Source organism: Conger conger, chromosome 7 (genome assembly GCF_963514075.1).
Source record: "Conger conger chromosome 7, fConCon1.1, whole genome shotgun sequence".
NCBI lineage: Eukaryota > Metazoa > Chordata > Actinopteri > Anguilliformes > Congridae > Conger > Conger conger.
The window spans coordinates 27,644,359-27,665,241 of NC_083766.1; the positions used below are offsets into that span (position 1 = coordinate 27,644,359).

General features: G+C 43.1%; 1 protein-coding gene across 2 annotated transcripts in view; it reads right to left on the reverse strand.

The window, feature by feature from the left end:
* Positions 1-329: 329 nt before the first annotated feature.
* pacs1a (phosphofurin acidic cluster sorting protein 1a) overlaps positions 330-20,883 on the reverse strand; it is a 49,357-nt gene continuing 28,803 nt past the window's right edge. Inside the window, exons 8-24 of one of the 2 annotated variants that reach the window (XM_061247534.1) lie at positions 19,427-19,486; positions 18,728-18,888; positions 13,785-13,860; positions 13,282-13,359; positions 13,076-13,182; positions 12,726-12,858; positions 10,981-11,085; positions 10,092-10,198; positions 9,832-9,986; positions 9,078-9,188; positions 8,742-8,844; positions 7,948-7,990; positions 7,660-7,702; positions 7,214-7,361; positions 5,425-5,663; positions 4,970-5,089; positions 330-4,635 (exon numbers count right to left, since the gene is read on the reverse strand). In XM_061247534.1, coding sequence (XP_061103518.1) covers positions 4,517-4,635; positions 4,970-5,089; positions 5,425-5,663; positions 7,214-7,361; positions 7,660-7,702; positions 7,948-7,990; positions 8,742-8,844; positions 9,078-9,188; positions 9,832-9,986; positions 10,092-10,198; positions 10,981-11,085; positions 12,726-12,858; positions 13,076-13,182; positions 13,282-13,359; positions 13,785-13,860; positions 18,728-18,888; positions 19,427-19,486 — 1,908 coding nt within the window. In that variant the 3' untranslated portion in view covers positions 330-4,516. Of the gene's footprint in view, positions 4,636-4,969; positions 5,090-5,424; positions 5,664-7,213; positions 7,362-7,659; positions 7,703-7,947; positions 7,991-8,741; positions 8,845-9,077; positions 9,189-9,831; positions 9,987-10,091; positions 10,199-10,980; positions 11,086-12,725; positions 12,859-13,075; positions 13,183-13,281; positions 13,363-13,784; positions 13,861-18,727; positions 18,889-19,426; positions 19,487-20,883 lie in introns of both variants that reach the window. The other variant, XM_061247533.1, reaches the window with a different exon arrangement.

Sequence of the window (20,883 nt, forward strand, 5' to 3'; positions counted from 1 at the left end):
ACCAGTGCTTTAACCTGAGTAAAGTGACAGAATGGTTTAATGTTATTTATCTGGATATAAAGTTTTATCCAGATACTGAAAATCATCTGCTGTGAAAAGTACAATTCCAACCAATCCCAAGAGGCAACAGAGGGTCAAGATTGATAATAAATTCCTTTCTGTTATTATAAACACATATCTAAGATTGGTTCAAATGTATCATGAGTTTATAAGCGGACATGCAAAGACAAAAGAAACACACCTAAACAAAAAAATGTCCATTTACATATATAATGCAGTTATTTCACAGCATACCCCTGTGCAGAATGGCATTAAAGAAAACACACCAATCAAGACAACTTATTTTATTTACGATGGTTCGAGCAGTGAAGGCCACTTCCACTTCCACTTACAGCTGTGATCAAGCTTTAAATTATGATAAAGCCATATTACAAAAAACTAATCAATTTCAAGAAATCAATACAAGAATATACTCAAAGCTATTGTACACGCACCTCTTTTCTGTGATGACATTATATTTACAAGCATTACAACAGGCAACCACTTAAGCCTGGAGAGATATCAGCATGTGCCAAGATATTTCTGCCACACCAAAAAGCCTGGAGCAAAACAACTTAAATATTTAAGGTTTGTTTTAAAGAAGTGAGTTTAAAGCAAAGGTAAAAAGTAAAAAAAAATACTCAGTGGTTTTTTGCTTAAGAAGGCCTTGCTGTCTAAAAGTGAAGTCTGACATTTGTTAATGCTGTCACCATTGTGCCTCATGCAACAGACTCAAAATGGCAGAAATGACACAAACATTCTGACACTATTTGAACTGTAGCATAAAGAGAACAGGTTAAAAAAGGTGAAATTCCACAGAACCTAAGCTGGGTGCATCATTTCCGCATTTGCCATGGAAGGAAACACCTTTATCTCACAGAGACGGGTAAGGAGGAACCACTTCAGGGGTAACAAGGGAAAGATCAGAAACCAAAGAAGAAGAAGCATTTATGAAGCGTACTGTATTTTCAGACAACACACTCCAGTCAAATAAAACAGGATTAAATTAACAGGAACACTTGAAAGGAAATCACATTTGACCTTTTTCTTTTTTTTTTCTTATTTGATGAGAACAATTTTACAAAACACTCAACATTTATATTAACAGCCCTCCACTACAATTACAGGAAACTCTCCACTCTGCCAAATTCAAAAGCATTACTACATTTGGCAGTGCAGGGCTACCCCTTCACAAATTTTGCTTTCCACATTTTGGAAAAAGCCCCTGTACCCAAAGTCCCCAAAAATGAAAAGATTGTTGTTTTTGTAACCCGAGACACATTCAGTCAGGTTTTAGGTTGGTCCCCACAGCACAGTTCAGTAGCATTTTGAATGCGACAGGTTAAAGGTTTTCCCACAAATCACCTCTTCTCTTCAAGGCAAGCACACACGGTTGTTATATGTCCATATGTTCTGCTGATGACACAAGCAGGAGACATGAACCAGCAGGATCTGCAAACCCACAAATCAGCTGCAGAATCGGGGGTCAGCCCGATTCCAACTGTGATTGTGTGTGAGAGAGAGGCAGAGATCTAAAGCACCAATCTCTCCAGGGTCAGGATTCTACCTCAGATGATTTTTCCAACAGGATAGAGAGCTTCTACAGTGGAACAAAACTAACTGAGGTTTGGGATATTTTGTTACTGACCGGACATTATTTGACAGTTACGACATTACAATTGCAATAACAATATTAATACCTTTTAAAACTTTATTTAACACTTAGAATATAGACATTCTTTATTTTTACTGAACAGAACCATGCTGTCTCTCTCAGCAAGGGAGACCAGGCCTGCCCATAATATTTCAATCTAACACATTGTCCCTTCTTACAATTTATGAAGATGTAAAGGCCACAGTCGCCACAGACCAATACGACCGATCTGGGGGCATCGATATGAACTTTACAGAACAGGATTCAAAACACAAAAAGCACGGATGTCCTTAATTTTTCTGTGGCGCCACTGGACCTACAGCACAAGATACTGTTATCTGAACAGTGTGTCGAATGGTGCAATGATATCATGTTGTCATTTGTTTTGTTTTTTTGCCAACTGCCAACAAGCATGGTACAAGAGCACTGATGTGTTTAATATTTATTATTTGCTGACGATTATTAACAAAAAGCCTCACACAGTGCCCTCTGCAGTTTTAATGCCTATAGGGTTCCAACACCTGATGCATGCGGTAACACTGGCAGCCACAGTCGCTTGTGCTTCAGGTAAAACACTGAATGTCATGCCGTGACTGAACACAGAGGAAGCACACACGCAGGTTTAAAAGTGAAAAGAATCCTGTTCCTGCCCTCAACCTGCAGCTTTGGTTCCAGTGGGTATTCTCTGGTCATCTTTGGGCAGATGCCATGAGAAACCAGTCATGTTCAACATACTTTCTTTGAAGAATTAAAAGAATATCACACCCTGGACTTGAGTCTCCTTAGGGCCATGCTCTACTCTCTCATTTAGATCCTGCCCTACTCTGGATCCTGTATCACACAGTTATTCCTCTAAAGTTATTAATAAGAAATTATTCTGTGCAATGTGTCCACGTTTCAGTATAACTTCCTACTGGTTACTTATAGACCAAACTCAAAAGGAGCGCTACATGACTACCTATCAGACTAAATTACTGATTGATTGACATATTGCAGTGTTCACAGAGGGTCATAAGAAGAGTCCCCTGTTCTTTAGAGCAAGGTAAAGGAAACCTCATTATCACTCCTGTTTCATGCTCTGTCCAACAGATACAGATACCCATCCTCTGTACAGACACCGTGGCTTTGACAGTTGCTAATTCATAAGTTCACTAATTAGTCAAGTCATCACTGAAATAGTGGAGATCCTTTTGTGATACTGGACCAATCTGAAGAACCTCTGCCTGGTTCACTTGGAGCATCGTAAAGCTGATTATGGGCTTCCTTTGATAGTGGTGAACAGACACTCCCAGATCAAGACTGGTCCTGTTCTATATTCTCATGTTCATTAAACAAGAACAAGAATGGTAGGACCAGGGCCTATTTTAAGGATGTAAACGGTAGCAGAGTTCAGATGTGTCCAAAGCAGGCTTGCTATTTTGAGAAGACATATGCTTTTTGTGCAGTGAGACAGCCAGGGAACACCTCTGTAATGGGATAAAGTTATGACTTACAGAGGCAAAGCATGACTTCACACTTAATACATAATCATCATCGTATAAGTCACGAAAAATAGCCCACATCTCAAGTGCTGTAGATATCTTCAGTTAAATACAATTCACACCTTTCCTCAGAACAGCAAAGGGTTTCAGTAGAAGAAAAATGTTCCCTTCTTTGGCCACATAGCCAAGAGAACAGTTTATAATTGACTTGAACTGAGTGTCCATGAGTTATGACACTGCTATTATCTTTGCTGACTATATACAGCATAGACAACCTTGCCTGCATATTGTGTGTGCAGGACCACACACTGGCATTAGTACATGGCTGATCTGAGGGATGGGACTGGTCAACAGACAGTTGATTGTAATCATACATCAATACATATAAAGGGATGTTTACCAATATTGCATCTTCACCAATATACAGCTTACTTCTGCAAATATACCAAGGTAGTCACAAATGATGTTATATGTTATAAATAATGTGTAGTTATAATTTTACTACAATGTTGACATTGTTAATGTAGTAGAATTTAAGTCAATACCTGTAACATACGCAATAAATCTTTAGGTATAATACGATTAATCCGCTCCAATTAAATGTTTTAGTATTGCTGGAGCTGGGTTGTGATTGCACTACAGCCAGGATTTGGCAGGACTGTACCACCCCCTCAAAGAACAAATACCACCCACTCAGTGCAAGTGTTTAAAAGGACATGGGTGAAAATAGCCACCAGAGCCAGTGCCTGTTCATGTGCTTATTCTGTTTCACAATATCAACACAATATCTTTGCACCAATCAACTGTGGTTCCTCCCTCCCCTGCCTTTTTCATCACCAAACCAAGTCTCTTACTCTGCTTTGTGTAGCGGCTCCTTTTGACCTTTGACCTCTTACCTTTCATGTGCATGTCAAAGTCCCTGTCCCATGATTGGTTCAGATCTCCAGCCAGGCACTTTCTGTTATTCTCAATCTGCTATAACTACCCCCAGATATTGAACTTCCTACCATAAATAATTTTCACCTTCACACGCCTCTCCACTGAAAGGAACGTTAGCTGTCAGCGGAAAAACGCATGTTCCAAGACAAGTTCTTCTTCATAAAAGCAAAACTAAAAGAAACAAAAACAATAACAAAAAAAAACAAAAAACTGTCCACACCTCCAAAATACAAAAAAAAGGAACAAACAATCAAAATCTTTAACTTAAGTTATCAAAACAATACGTAAAGAAAAAAATGGAGAGGCCCGCCCCCCTGGTTGGCTCCAATTCGCTCAAGAAGCTTGCGGCAGTGTGTCATGGCTGGTCATTGGCTGTGCAGCGAAAGCAGAGTGAAAGAGCTTCCTAGGAGGAAGACTTGCTGTAACCAAAGAGTCCCACTGGCAGATACTTTACGTGCGAAGGCCACTGAGCGGCTAGCTGGAAGAACTTCACATCGTTCCACTCCAACCCATCTACGGAAACTAGAACACACAATCACAAACACACACAATCACACACAAACACAAACACAGACATAAACACAGACACAGACCCACCCGTACACACACACAGACACAGGGACACATGTGAACACACACACACACACACACACACACAAAGGCTTAGAGCAAGGGCATGATTGAAATTCATGTTCATATTCGTGAGCCTTCATTATAGAGTATGCATGTGTCCTACAGACCAAATCACTCCCCAAATCTATAATCAGCTTCCCAGATTGCCTCTGCCCTTCAACTGTTCCAATTGTACAGTTCTCTCTCCCTCTCTCCATCTCCCACCCTCCCTGCCTGCCTGTACCTTTCAGAATGGTTTGCTGCTGTTTGGCAGAGCAGATGAGTCTGGTGATGCCGTCGATGATTTGGCTTTTGGAGTCCACGTCTTTCTCCTTCGGTTTCTTGCCCAGGAATATGGTGGGAACTGCGGGAAGAGCAAGCTACATCACACACCTCTGAGGGTACACACCAAAAGATCAGGTCACCTGATGCACACTGCAACATTACACAGCAACTGTGAGCCTCTGAACTTTCTTAGGAGTGTGTGCAGGAACACTGCACTATCTGCCAGTTTGTCGTTAAAGACAAGCTGAAATCAAAATGAACTTTTTCCTCAATTTAGTCAATTCTCCATAACCATACAAATTTCAAGTATATGTACACTAAAACATTTAGAAAATAGTGTATTTTCACACTAAAAAGTTATTTCCATCCTCTTCCTGGATTGCAGCTTGTCTTAAACACTGGGCCCACGCTCACCTTTCTTGTTCTTCTCCTTAGTGACAACAGTCATGCCCATGGTGTTGGCCTGTGTCTGAAGCTCGCTCGCTCCCCCTCCTGGCAGCCGGCTGACCTGCAGGGAGCGGAAGGCGCACTTGAGGGTGTTCTTGGAGCCTGTGTCCCGCCGCTCGCCCTCCCGCCTCTTCTCCGGGCCGGACGCCACCCAGTAGTCCACCTGCAGCCCGATGGCGTCCACACCATGGGACATGCTGGGACTCCTGGAGGAGAGACCCACGTCTGTTAAACACATCATGAGTAAACCTAGTCCTAGACTAAATCAGATGTTGAATGGATATCCTCCTACAAAACTCAGTTTAGTCTAGGACTAAGCTAATTGGTACCATAGTTCTGAAGCATCATTTTTTTTGCCATGGGTGAATGACATATGTCTTGACATGACACAAATCTGCTCTCCTATTGTGATTATATTCACAATCTACTCCAATCTAAACATAGATTGGGCATTATATCCATATTTCAAGGTGCTATGAGTATGAAATGGGGCTTTGTGCATTATAATTAAAAGCACGTCAAGCAAACATGTTGACTATAAGCATGACTATAAAATTGTCCTGGCTTGAGTTCCCATTTAATAATGAGGTTTTGTGTTCAGTGCTGAACCTGAAGGCTACCTGTTCCCTGTTTAACCCGAAGGTTGTTTGTTCTGTATTCATCGGAGGGCTGTGGGCTCTGTCTGAGTCACAGTCAGTGCTAAACCTGATCATTATAAATACTGTAACGTAGGATTCTTTGCAAACTCTAGAGACTAGTGTGCATGAAAATCCCAGGAGATCAGGAGTTTCTCAGATATTCAAACCGCCCTGTCTGCCACCAACAATCATTCCGGTCAAAGTAAAAACATTTCCAGATTCTGATGGTTGATGTGAACATTAACTGAAGCTCCTGACCCGTATCTACTGTAGTAGAAAAACTTTGTCTGTTGCAAAAAAGCTTTTATATCTAATAAAAAAGCTCTGCTTTATATAATGATATATTTTTTAAACAGTTTATATATATTTTTAAAGCAGTCTCTTCATATATTACTTAAAAGAAGATTGTATTGATTATAAACAAATGTGCAATTTAAAGGATCATGTTTGAGAGATTAGAACTTCTCAATTACAGGTCAATAATTGAACCGTGTGTGTGACAGTTGACAGGCCCCAACAAGGTGTGAAAAACAACAGGAATTCAGATGGTTGAACTTAAGTTGACTGTTTACACTTGAAGCTATATCCTGTTAACCATATATGCATGAAAACATGACTGTGCATGATGGAAAAGTCATCATGTGTATATAAGAAACTGTCAAATATGTAGCTTGTAAGTACGCTAGCATTCTTTTGTCTGTTTGCAAGCTAAATAAATGCTGTGACTGTCTTCACCAGTGAGTAAGAAGGGATTGGAAATGGTGATTTCCCTGACACTACATGATTGTATGCACTGCACTGCTGCCACACAATTGGCTGATTAGATTATTGCATGAATAAGTAGGTGTAATAAAGTAAATATTGTTCCTAATAAAGTGCTCAGTGAGTATATATATATATATATGTATATATATATATATATATATATATATATAAATTATTTATTAGGAATATACTGCTTTGGTCTCTGTCACTCTTTTCAGATAAGCCATAGTCCTGATTTCCACACTTCTCCCAGTAATAAAGTGTTGGTGAGTGTAGCTCTGTAGGATGCCCTGAATAATACATTAATAAATAACAATAACAGTGAGACTTCTGATTGGTGCTTGACAACATACCCCAGTACAGACAGCCCACTGCTCATGGAGGGTGAGGAAGGTGGGGTTGCGACCACATCTTTCGCGCCGCCTGTCGGAGATCCGTGAGAAGGAGGGGAGGTAGATGGGACAGCCAGGCTGATGGGCACGCCCTCTTCTGTATCGCCCCCTACAGGAGGACAGAAACAAAACACTGTTTACCACAAAGACTGGACACCAGTGCAATACACTAGAAATTATCTTAAGAGTTACAAAGCATTTCAGCAATAATGAAATAAACCGTATCAGTTTAGTATATCAAAATAAATAAACTGATATGATAATAAAAATATCCAACAGAAAACAGTGTTTTGGAAACGGGCGTCATTGATGTACGACCCTTAATGATGTAAGTGGCTATATTCTGTTACTCTTTGTCTGCCTTTCATCTGTATTTGAAAAATGATCATTAATAATGAGCAGCTCACCTACAGAGGCTTGACTGGGTTCGATCAGTCCAATTTTTACCACCTGTGAACACAGACAGACTCATCACCCACCATACTATAGTCCTCCATTCCCTCTGCTTTATCTTTACCAAACACAAACATGCCTGAGTAAGCAATTGTACAAGGAGTCACTGTCCCAAAAGCTATTGAACAAGGAGTGACAAACCCCAACTTTTTAAAGATGCAATGATGGCTGCGATGTCTCAGTATTTACTCACACTCTCATTCAGGGACGTTAGTGAGATAAATGAACTGCAGGGGGCTCACCCCAATGAAGGGAATAAACTTCTGGTAGGAGTCTTCATCCAGGCTGTGGAGAGAGGGAATAAAGGAAGTATGAGCTAGAAAATGGAAAGACTGAGAAAGAGCAAAACAAGGAATGCAGATGACCCTGTGTCTAATATAATCAGGATCCATCTGTTGAACTTGTACTTTGGAAATGCTGATTATTTGTTGTGTACAGATTCATTCTCTGCCAAATCATGCAAATCCCATGTTTTCACAGAAAATGATGTTTGCTACACTGATTGGCTATCCTGTTTGGCACAAGTGGGTGGGGTCTGCTGCTGAGCCACTCTCTCACACACATAGGCAGAGCCACAGAGAGAGACAGATATTCAATACAGGAGGCAATTTCTCTGTTCTGCTTGTGTTTTAAAGGAGTAGCAAGGTTTAGATGAGATGTTTAAAGCATTCACAATGCTAGGCTCATGTTGTATAATGAAGATATTATTCTCCTGGATGCAAAAACCAAACCCCCCCCTTCGAAATGCCCTTTTTTACAGCTCTGCAGCCAGGAATAAGTGACTCCCTGCTCAAACTAGCAAAGTTGTGTAGCAGAAGCTATTCAGTGAGTAAGCCGTTGTCTATCAAGGCTAATAGTAAACATTTGACTACCTAGTTAACATAAGCCTTTGCACAGCTTTAAGCCATGCCCGCTTCTTGTTAACTATCTGAATACACATACCAATCATTTTGGTTGAACATACACAGGTAATAACATCTCTGCACACCCTTAATTATGAGCTGTAATAGGCTTTGGGAGGTATGTTGTCACTCACTTGCGGTGCTTGCAGGTCAGCATGGCTTCAGCGATGGGCAGCTGGTGAGTGACGACGGCTCCGCTGATGTACTGGCTGATCCGGCCGGCCACGTCCAGAACATCTGCAGCCAGGAAGAGGGTCAGTCAGCGTGTGGACACATCCCCCCCCCCCCGGATCTCTCTGAATGTGGCTGAGGACTGAGGGTTGAGGTGACAGCTGTGTGTGTTTTTGGGTGGACAGCTGAGGGTGTTTCGTGAGTTCACAGGGGTCTCAGTTTACGGGGTTGGCGTGTGCTTGCGAGAGGATTCGAGGTGAGTTCTGTGTGTTGTGAGAACAGAAAGTTTGGACTGTTACCGTTCTGGGGTGGTTCCAGACGGCTGAACAGGTCTCTCCAGGCACTGTCCAGGAAGGCGGAGCTGTACCGATTATCCAGGGCCCCCAGGTGCTTGGCAACGGGATGTGAGCCTGGGTACGAGGGAGCCAGTTGGACATCATCAGAACCGCATAAACTCAAACAGGAAATCAACAAAAACACCAAAACAAAGACAGGAACAGCAGCCCCCTTCAAACAATTCCACCAAAACCACTCAAACTGCTAACCAAATTGTTAACCCAGAAGTGCCAAATTACTTTTCATACTCACATGCTCTGCTATGTGTCATATGTTCATCTTAGGTTAATTCAACTCAATGCAATTACTTTTTTTGTTTCTTTCCTGGGCCAAAAAACGATGACCAAGCTGTTTGTCAGGGATGGCTTTTAACCACATTTACAGATTTTATACCAATGGAGTGAGATCCAGGATCATCTTGTCGAGTATCCTAATATCATTACATTACATTACATTATTGGCATTTGGCAGACGCTCTTATCCAGAGCGACGTACAGTTGATTAGACTAAGCAGGAGACAATCCTCCCCTGGAGCAATGCAAGGTTAAGGGCCTTGCTCAAGGGCCCAACGGCTGTGCGGATCTTACTGTGGCTACACCAGGATTAGAACCACTGACCTTGCGTATCCCAGTCCTTTACCTTAACCACTACGCTACAGGCCGCTCACTAGCCATCTAAATGATACTTGAGGAGCGGCCCAATACCCCCAGTACTGACCCAGGGGCACCACCAAGAAGCGCATGTGCCCGAGCCAGTCGGACGTCTTATTGGCCAGCTGGGTGACAAAGAAGCGCAAGATGGCCCCCAGGTAGCTCTGGCCCCCCACCGCAGTCACCTTCACCGGCCGGGGAACTGTAGCATTGCAGTTACAGCTGCAGAGACAGGGGCAGGGGGAGGGAGGGGGAAGTTAACCAACTTACTTATTGAAGTTTATACAGTAGGCTACGTCACTGAAGCATGTTAAGAGAGAGACTCACAACTTCTGTATTCTGGTGAGGACAGCAGAGAGAACAGCCTGTATCTCAGCTCCTGAGCATGTGCAGACCACCGGCTGCTTCTGCGCCTGCAGGACCTCTGCCACGTACTGCACCGACAGACAGACAGACAGACACTTATGTACACGGCACTGCACCTACACACACTCATCCACACTCAGCAGCACTGAGACATATGCTCATATACGCTTTGCTGCACCAACAGGCACACAGATATACTGCAGACAGTCCAATCTGTACTGCACTGCACAGGCAGACATGAATCATTATACTAAATATTCAGACATTTGTCACAACTGCACTTCATGTTCTACTCTCTGTACTATTCAGAAAATGGTAATAACAGAAATACAAATACAGATATTAGTAATGCTGACTATACAGTAGATTAATTGATGAATAATCTCTATGGCAGATTCTACACTAGTAATTGCTAGTACTAGCATAGTGTTTGCCCTTTTCCTTTTTGTCCTACTGTTACACTGTAAAGCGTCTTCTGTAAAAAGCATTAAACAAATAAAACTGCATTGAATCAAATTAATCATTGAGCTAGAGTTAGGCATTAGTAATCACTGAACTGCTCTTCAGACACGAGTAATCACTGTTCAAGGGTCTATTCAGACATTAGTAATCACTGCACTGCTATTCAGACACAAGTACTCACTGTGCTAGGGTCTATTCAGACATTAGTAATCACTGCACTGCTATTCAGACACGAGTAATCACTGTGCTAGGGGCTATCAGACATTAGCAATCACTGTGCTAGGGTCTATTCAGACATGAGTAATTACTGAGATAGACATCGGAGACAGAAAAGCGGATCAGAACAGGCATGCGGAGGGCAGCCCTGGGTCCTCAGGGTGTACTATACCTGGCCCTGCCAGTCACTGCTGTTCACCAGGATCAGGCTTTCAGGCAAGGCTGCCTCTGACAGCAGGATCTGGTTCAGCTGGTCATACACGGCCTTCCTGGGCACCTGCACGCACAGACACACAGACGCACAGACGCAAACACGTACACACGTACACGCGTACAGACGTACAGACGTACAGACGTACACACAGATACACAGATACACAGATACACACCCACGCACAGACACACACACACACACACAGACACACCCACGCACACACGCACAGACACACAGACACACACGCACACACAGACGCACAGACACACAGACACACAGACACACAGACACACGCAGATGCACAGACACATGCACGCACAAACACACAGAGACACAAAGAGACACACAGAGACACACACACACAGACACAAGCGCAGGACAGAAGCAACATATGGATGATAAATCTTCAAAGAGCCAAAAAAATACCCCCCCAAAAAAAAAAAAAAAAAATTATATATATATATATATATGTGTGTATATATAATACAATAAAAGAGCAATATGGTAAGGCTGATTAAGCCCTGATCCAGCGGATTAACCTCTCATACTGCAGATAGCAATCTCTGAAGCTTGTCCGTGTCCCAAAATGCTGGATATGTGTAGGGCTGTTTGGGTGAGTACTTGTGGGGTACATGAGAGCTCAGCTGAAGGTTTGAGTGGAGAATTGAGGGGTGGGTTCTAGGTCAAATGAGGGTGGGTGTGCCAAGTCAGTCATAAATTAAATGCAAGACGGTTTTTAAACCACTTGGCATATCTAGCACCTTTCAGGACAACACCAGCTTGAAATGTTGAAAGATTTGCTCCAGCTCTGGTTTCTAGGACGCCACCAAAAGCTGTCAAGGACAATTACCTTTTTATTCTCCAGCCACTCCAATACAGCCTTGGCTATGTGCTCTGGATTGTTGTTCTGCTAAAAACTGAAATGGGTTTTATGCCATTATTTGCCTTTACTTTGTGCTGTGAAGATTTGATTGGGTACAGTACCTGGGGGGGTGTGAACTATCTCAGGTACATTTTTGATTGGGTACAATACTGGAGGGTGTGTCTTAGCTCAGGTGTAGGTCTGAGTCAGTGAATACAGTACAGTACCTGGGGGGTGTAGGTGTGAGTGGGTACAGTACAGTACAGTACAGTACCTGGGGGATGTAGGTTTGAGTGGGTACAGTACAGTACAGTACCTGGGGGGTGTAGGTTTGAGTGGGTACAGTACAGGACAGTACCTGGGGGATGTAGGTTTGAGTGGGTACAGTACAGTACCTGGGGGATGTAGGTTTGAGTGGGTACAGTACAGTACAGTACCTGGGGGGTGTAGGTTTGAGTGGGTACAGTACAGTACAGTACCTGGGGGGTGTAGGTTTGAGTGGGTACAGTGCAGTACAGTACCTGGGGGTGTAGGTTTGAGTGGGTACAGTACAGTACCTGGGGGGTGTAGGTTTGAGTGGGTACAGTACAGGACAGTACCTGGGGGGTGTAGGTTTGAGTGGGTACAGTACAGTACAGTACCTGGGGGGTGTAGGTTTGAGTGGGTACAGTACAGTACAGTACCTGGGGGGTGTAGGTTTGAGTGGGTACTGTACAGTACAGTACCTGGGGGGTGTAGGTTTGAGTGGGTACAGTACAGTACAGTACCTGGGGGGTGTAGGTTTGAGTGGGTACAGTACCTGGGGGGTGTAGGTTTGAGTGGGTACAGTACAGTACAGTACCTGGGGGGTATATCCGAGCTCAGGAGACCTCTCGCTGTCAGAGCTGTTGGTTCTCTCGCTGAGGGGTTTGGAGAGCTGCCTCTCCTTCAGAGGAGTACTGCGCTTATGCCTGGGAGTATGGCCCCCATCCAGCCTGCATCACACAAACACAACCTGTCTCAGGAGCTGTGTGTGTGAGTGTGTGTGTGTGTGTGTGTATGCCTGTGTGCGTATGTGTGCCTCTGTATGTGTGTATGTGTGTATGAACATGCACCTGTGTATGCAAGTGTGTGTGTGTATGTGCGCATGTGAGCATGCGCGTACGAGTGCGCATGTGTGCGCGTGTGTGTGTGCCTGTGTGCGTTACAGACCTGGGAGAGGGCAGGCTCTGGCTCTTCATGGGAGTCCTGGGCTTCTCTGGAACAGAAACCGTGATGCTGGGAGTCAAGTCTCCAAACATCTCCTCCTCATTTAGCTCCTACACACACAACAAAGCAGAGATAACCAGTCTGTGTTAATCAATGAATATCACTCACAGTATATCACATCACTGTCGCAGCCCGTCAGGGGGTCTCACCAGCGTGTCCGTCTCGGAGATGTTATCGTCCAGATTACGGCTGCGAGACCGCTTCATCCTGTCTGACGGGGGCTCCCCCTGCTGGACACACACAGAACAGCAGTTGGTACTGGCAACAAGCCAGTCTGCTTCCCCTGCCCTCTCACTTACTGTTGCCTCTCGCAGTCTCAGTGGTCCTCATTCCTGGTCCTGGGGAGTTGCAGGTCACCTTAATATCAACAACCAATACAGACCCAAGAAACCAGGTGAGGTGAGTTAACCGTGTAATTAACTGCTTTAATTGACCAATTAAGTGCTGAGTAACAACAGCTCTCCAGGACCAGAAGTGAGGATCACTGAACTCTTATCCTTTTTTGTTTCAGCTATATTTCCAGGTATCTCTTACCTCCCCTGTTCTTAATTCACTGCTTGTTGTCTTTCATATGTGTCCTAAGTCACTGTTGGTTCAATACCTACAGGCCCCACCCTGTCTCCCCCAGGCCCCACCCCCAGGTGTGACTTACAGGACTGAGGATGTCACGGCTTAGGCTACCAAACTCCGTCTGTGAGCTAGACTGGGATACACCCTCAAAGAAAGGTCTGAAAAAACAAGATTACACACACACACACACACACACACACACACACAATATCAGTAATCAGTACAGAGTATGTTCCCAATGGGGTGAACCTCTCAGTAAATTTCAATGCCACACATGTCTATTTCCTAACAAGACTGTAGCCTTAACACAGCAGTATTAAACGGAGAGTTTACGTGCTGGGGTTTTTCGGGTAGCACATATTTTAAATTTGTGCGCAATGAAGGGTACTTTTGATATTGACAGAACCATCCCTTAAAACAGGGGTATCCAATCTTATCCAGAAAGGGCCGGTGTGTGTGCAGGTTGTTGTTTTAGCACAGTACTAAGACAGCTGATTCTACTCATCAAGGTCTTGATTAAAGACCACGATTAGTTCATTAGTATAATCAGGTGTGTTACTGCTGGGTTAAAACAAAAACCTGCACCCACGCCGGCCCTTTTAGGATAAGATTGGGCACCTCTGCCTTAAAAGCTGTTTAGCCACTGCATGTTTTCACCAGCAGAAGAAGTACATCCATTTTAAAAAATCGCAGGAAATTCTGCAGGTTTTGATACAATTTTTCTGCATTCTACGCCACTCCTTGACCCCCCCCCCCCCCCCCAGCCCACATCTCAGACCCTCACCAAATCCTGTCATCTCTCACTCCCTTTCTCGTTATTATTCCCCTACCTCCCTCACACTCTTTCTCCAATTCAAATTCTCTCTCCCTGTTCTCAGGCCACGCACCTGACAGGACCCCTGGCATTTAGAGAAGTTGATGCCTCTGCTGCTCTGCGGACAAATTGTGACAGCACTGACCATGGAGGGAAATGGAAAAATACTACTATAGCAAATAATAAAAAAACAGTCTTATCTCAGGAGAGCAGGTATCGGTTATGCCTCACACAGCCCTGCCCTTGAATATGCCCTGAATGGTGTCTACAGATACGGGCTATGCTTCAGGGAGCTTTAGCGTGGCCATTTAATCTGGCCCTCTGTGCTGAATAGTGTCTACTCAGTCAGCACAGTCACACTGAATGGCTGAAGCCTCCATGGACCTCTGCATGCAGACTTTGGCAGCCATCTTGTAAGTGTAAAAGGACATCACTGCAAAAGGACTTCTCAGTTGACCTAGTTGGTTAAAGAAATAGAAGAAATAAATACAAATAAAAAAACCTCTACGATGGGTATAATCTGGGCATTGACGATGAATTAAATGAATTATTCTGGTTGGACCAAGAAGTCCTGGAACTAGCCAGTACTAGTCAGTTAGACAGAACAGCCCATACTAATATATGCCTCTCTATATACTAATATATGCCTCTCCCTCTGTTCTCAATTCTCTCCTTCTCTTCTCTTTGTCTCCTAAGTCACCAGACTCACCCTTTGACCCCTATAGTCCCCACCCCCTCTCCCTTATTCCATACCCTCCCCTCAACCTCAGACCCCTCCCCCTGAGAAATCAATCCAAATAGGCTTTGTAACATTATGATTATGGGGTGGGGGAAGCTAAGTAAATTAGGCTATTGGACCTTGAATGTGAGACTAACAGATGATCTTCTCATGACCAAAGATGCAAAGAGGAGGCTGACAAAATGTAGGTTCACCAAACCAACTGTTATGTAATGATAATGGTTTGTGTAAGAGGGCATCCAGTTAAAGTACTAGACCTTGGTGAATGATGTTACATTACATTACATTACATTACATAAATGGCATTTGGCAGACGCTCTTATCCAGAGCGACGTACAGTTGATTAGACTAAGCAGGAGACAATCCTCCCCCGGAGCAATGCAGGGTTAAGGGCCTTGCTCAAGGGCCCAACGGATGTGCGGATCTTATTGTGGCTACACCAGGGATCGAACCATCAACCTTGTGGGTCCCAGTCATGTACCTTAACCACTACGTTATAGGCCACCCTGTGATGTGCTGCATGGACCAAATACACATTTTGGCCATGCCAGTCCTGACTACGGCTTACGGTCTCTCTGCACAGTCAGGTTCGTCTAGTCTAGTCGTCCTGTTGCACAATAACTGCGCAGCTCAGAGCAGCAGTAGCTGCATCAGCAGACTCCATTTCCGGTTTCACATTCACAGAATGGACCGAGAGAGGAAATGATCAGTGTTACTGACAGTAGCCTGTGGGACAAATCATGAAAAAATAACTGCTCATTACAGCATTATTATTGCTGAAGGCAGCATCACTGTGTCTGTTGTTTCCCGGCTCTGTTCTTTTACTGTGTTTTCAGTACTAATGAGCTTTCGCAGCAGAACACCAAAGGTTTGTCAAGCCTAAAAATCTCATTTGAATTTTAATAGATAGAGAGAAACAGTCCATTTATATTTGAAAAGGTCGGTTAACAGCTGAGGTTTGGGTGGGTGGAAATGTAACTCAAATGTTGTGGGTTTGATTTACAGGTGAGGCACTGCTGAGCAAAGAACTTAATATGGCTTGTATATTTTGACAAGTGTGATCTTTGAAAAGTAAAAACAAGTTCAACATTAAAAAGCTCAGTTATTGATATATACAAAGTACATCTCTACTGCATACAGTGCATCCGGAAAGTATTCACAGCGCTTCACGTTTTCCACATTTTGTTATGTTACAGCCTTATTCCAAAATTGATTAAATTCATTTTTTTCCTCCAAATTCTACACACAATACCCCATAATGACAACGTGAAAAAAGTTTTTTTTAAGATTTTTGCTAATTTATTAAAAATAAAAAACGAAGAAATCACATCAGCCTTTGCCATGAAGCTCAAAATTGAGCTCAGGTGCATCCTGTTTCCACTGATCAACCTTGAGATGTTTCTATAGCTTAATTGGAGTCCACCTGTGGTAAATTCAGTTGATTGGACATGATTTGGAAAGGCACACACCTGTCTATATAAGGTCCCACAGTTGACAGTGCATGTCGGAGCACAAACCAAGCATGAAGTCAAAGGAATTGTCTGTAGACCTCCGAGACAGGATTGTCTCGAGGCACAAATCTGGGGAAGGGTACAGAAAAATTTCTGCTACTTTGAAGGTCCCAATGAGCACAGTGGCCTCCATCTTCCGTAAATGGAAGAAGTTCGGAACCACCAGGACTCTTCCTAGAGCTGGCCGCCCGTCTAAACTGAGCAATCGGGGGAGAAGGGCCTTATTCAGGGAGGTGACCAAGAACCCAATGGTCACTCTGTCAGAGCTCCAGCGTTCCTCTGTGGAGAGAGGATAACCTTCCAGAAGGACAACCATCTCTGCAGCAATCCACCAATCAGTCCTGTATGGTAGAGTGGCCAGACGGAAGCCACCCCTTAGTAAAAGGCACATGGGAGCCCGCCTGGAGTTTGCCAAAAGGCACCTGAAGGATTCTCAGACCATGAGAAACAAAATTCTCTGGTCTGATGAGACAAAGATTGAACTCTTTGGTGTGAATGCCAGGCATCATGTTTGGAGGAAACCAGGCACCGCTCATCACCTGGCCAATACCATCCCTACAGTGAAGCATGGTGGTGGCAGTATCATGCTGTGGGGATGTTTTTCAGTGGCAGGAACTGGGAGACTAGTCAGGATTGAGGGAAAGATGAATGCAGCAATGTACAGAGACATCCTGGATGAAAACCTGCTCCAGAGCGCTCTTGACCTCAGACTGGGGTGACGGTTCATCTTTCAGCAGGACAACGACCCTAAGCACACAGCCAAGATATCAAAGGAGTGGCTTCAGGACAACTCTGTGAATGTCCTTGAGTGGCCCAGCCAGAGCCCAGACTTGAATCCGATTGAACATCTCTGGAGAGATCTAAATGGCTGTGCACCGACGCTCCCCATCCAACCTGATGGAGCTTGAGAGGTGCTGCAAAGAGGAATGGGCGAAACTGCCCAAAGATAGGTGTGCCAAGCTTGTGGCATCATATTCAAAGACTTGAGGCTGTAATTGCTGCCAAAGGTGCATCAACAAAGTATTGAGCAAAGGCTGTGAATACTTATGTACATCTGATTTCTTATTTTTTTTATTTTTAATAAATTTACAAAAATTTCAAAAAAACTTATTTCATGTTGTCATTACAGGGTGTTGTGTGTAGAATTTTGAGGAAAACAATGAATTTATTCCATTTTGGAATAAGGCTGTAACACAACAAAATGTGGGAAAAGTGAAGCGCTGTGAATACTTTCCGGATGCACTGTATATGCAATTCCTAAAAATATGTCGGCATATCAAATTATTAATACGCAAATTACAAAGGTTCTTAGTTAGGTTCTTACTTGAGTTTGTGTTTAGGAATGTTGAGGATAATGTGATTTTGGTTCTTACTTGAGTTTGTGTTTAGGAATGTTGAGGATAATGTGAGTTAGGTTCTTACTTGAGTTTGGGTTTAGGAATGTTGAGGATAATGTGAGTTAGGTTCTTACCTGAGTTTGGGTTTAGGAGTTCTGAGGATAATGTGAGATAGGCTCTTACTTGAGTTTGTGTTTAGGAATGTTGAGGATAATGTGATTTAGGTTCTTACTTGAGTTTGTGTTTAGGAATGTTGAGGATAATGTGAGTTAGGTTCTTACTTGACTTTGGGTTTAGGAATGTTGAGGATAATGTGATTTTGGTTCTTACTTGAGTTTGTGTTTAGGAATGTTGAGGATAATGTGAGTTAGGTTCTTACTTGAGTTTGTGTTTAGGAATGTTGAGGATAATGTGAGTTAGGTTCTTACTTGAGTTTGGGTTTAGGAGTTCTGAGGATAATGTGAGTTAGGTTCTTACTTGAGTTTGGGTTTAGGAGTTCTGAGGTTAATGTGAGTTAGGTTCTTACTTGAGTTTGTGTTTAGGAATGTTGAGGATAATGTGATTTAGGTTCTTACTTGAGTTTGGGTTTAGGAGTTCTGAGGATAATGTGAGCTAGGTTCTTACTTGAGTTTGGGTTTAGGAGTGCTGAGGATGCTATCCGTCTCCTCCATCTCTGGCCCGCTGTCGCTGGGGTTGTACATCTCCAGACTGTCATACAGCTCGTCGAGGTCCTCCTCCACATCTTGAATCTGCTCCCGGGAAACATGCTCCAACCCAAACCCCACCTGGAGTGGAAGGAGACTGCTCTTAGACACAAACACAACAAAGCATAACCCTGATTCATAACCTGGGACACATTACAAAACCAAACTACTGGATCACAATGCAATACCGTACCACAGTACACAACAACATTACCACACAATGAGAGGAGGAGGGGGGAAAATGAAATGAAATTTAATTAAATTTAACTGAAAATAAAGAAAACTGAATGAAAGTTATAGAGGGAACTAGAGAGAGAGAAAAAGAGAGAGCTGACTGCAGACTGCTGTAGTGACTTGTGTTCCTAAAATAACACAAGTAACGCCAAACAGCATGCACATCTTACCTGCCAGATGGATCTTACTGTGTCATGCTGTAGCAGGGGTCAGGGTTTTACATGTGCAGTATACGTCCATGTCAGACACAACTTCAGTTGTATTTACACAGCGTGGGGTTTAAAGAAACAGCTGAATTTGAATTCAAGCCTAAATTTGAATTCAGAGCAAGGTAGGGCAATGAAAGTATGCAAAGTAGGCAAACTTGTAAGTAAAAATTATTTACCTCATCTGACACCTTAAACCTTTTCAGAAGGGCTACAAACTTCTGCTTGATGTTGGGTTGCTAAAGAGAAAGAGGATCCAGTTAAGTCAGACAGGAACTTACCCAACAGTAAACTTAACTGCACTGCATGGTAGTCCACTCACTGTAATGTGTACAAACAATGCTGTGTGTAACACATAATTGAAAGTCAAATCTCAATAGTCCCCTCAGAAACTCACCCATTACGCCCACACACTTTATATTCTACTTAAGCCCACCCTTGCTGACCCATCGCTATGGTACAGAAAAGCCACATACTGCCTCAGCACATTAACTGCAACACTCGACTACCACACCACCTTCACAGAATTGCTGTAAAAACACCCAAGTTATTGTACCAGTGAGTGTATGTAGGAGTATACATGAATAGAAACATGAGTGTCTATGTGTGTGTGTCACCAGATCACTTTGTGTAGGAGTACACGTGTGCGTGTGTGTATCGACATCACTAGATCACTGTTTGTGAGTAAACATGAATACGAATGCGAGTGTATGAGTTGTGCGAGTGTGTGTGTCTATGCGCATGCATGTCACTAGATCACTTTGTGTAGGACTATACATTAATACAAAATATGTGTGTGCATGTGTGTAGAACACATGTATAAGTGTTGCAAAACAAAAGCCACATATCACTCCAGAAAGGTTTATGCAATATGGCAGTAGTCTGATGATGGAACACTTGCCAGGAGGAAACCTTTTCTGTGATTACATCACAAAAGACAACTTCTCATCTATGCAACACAACATTTAAATTACATTCAAAAACATTCAAAAGCCAGAGATGTTTTTGGAACTGTGTACTAAAGAAACAACACTTTAACCCACAAGCACCAAAGATAAATTTGGAGAAAAACAGGGGAAGCATTTGAAGAAATAATACCTTGCCAACCGTTAAGCACGGGGGTGGATCTATTATTCTTTGGGGCTGTTTGGCAGTTGTGGCACAGGAAATATTGTGTGGGTGGAAGTAAGAATGGATCCAACTGAATATCAATAAATCCTAGAAGCCCAAGGTCAGCGAACAAAAGAGCCTGGATATTTCACAAGACAAGAATCCAAAAAATTCCCCCAAATTAACCAGAACTACTAAAAGTAACAAAAGACTGAGGTCTTGGAAAAGCCTACACAGACCCCAGACTTGAATATAATTGAAAATCTGTGGGGAGATCTCAAACATGCAATGCAGAAGATCCAATAATACAGTGTTTCTGAACTAAAAGGGTTCTGAAAGGAAGAGTGGCACACACGTAGCCAATGTGTGCCGAGAACAGGAGAATCAAAAATCCTGGTGACCCATTGCACATGACACAGCCAATGTCTTCATCAATTAAGGTTGCTGAAAATACTGCTCTAACATGATTTTTGTACATTAACTTATTCTGACATAATGTTGGTTTGGCTGACTGCCCTCATCTGTC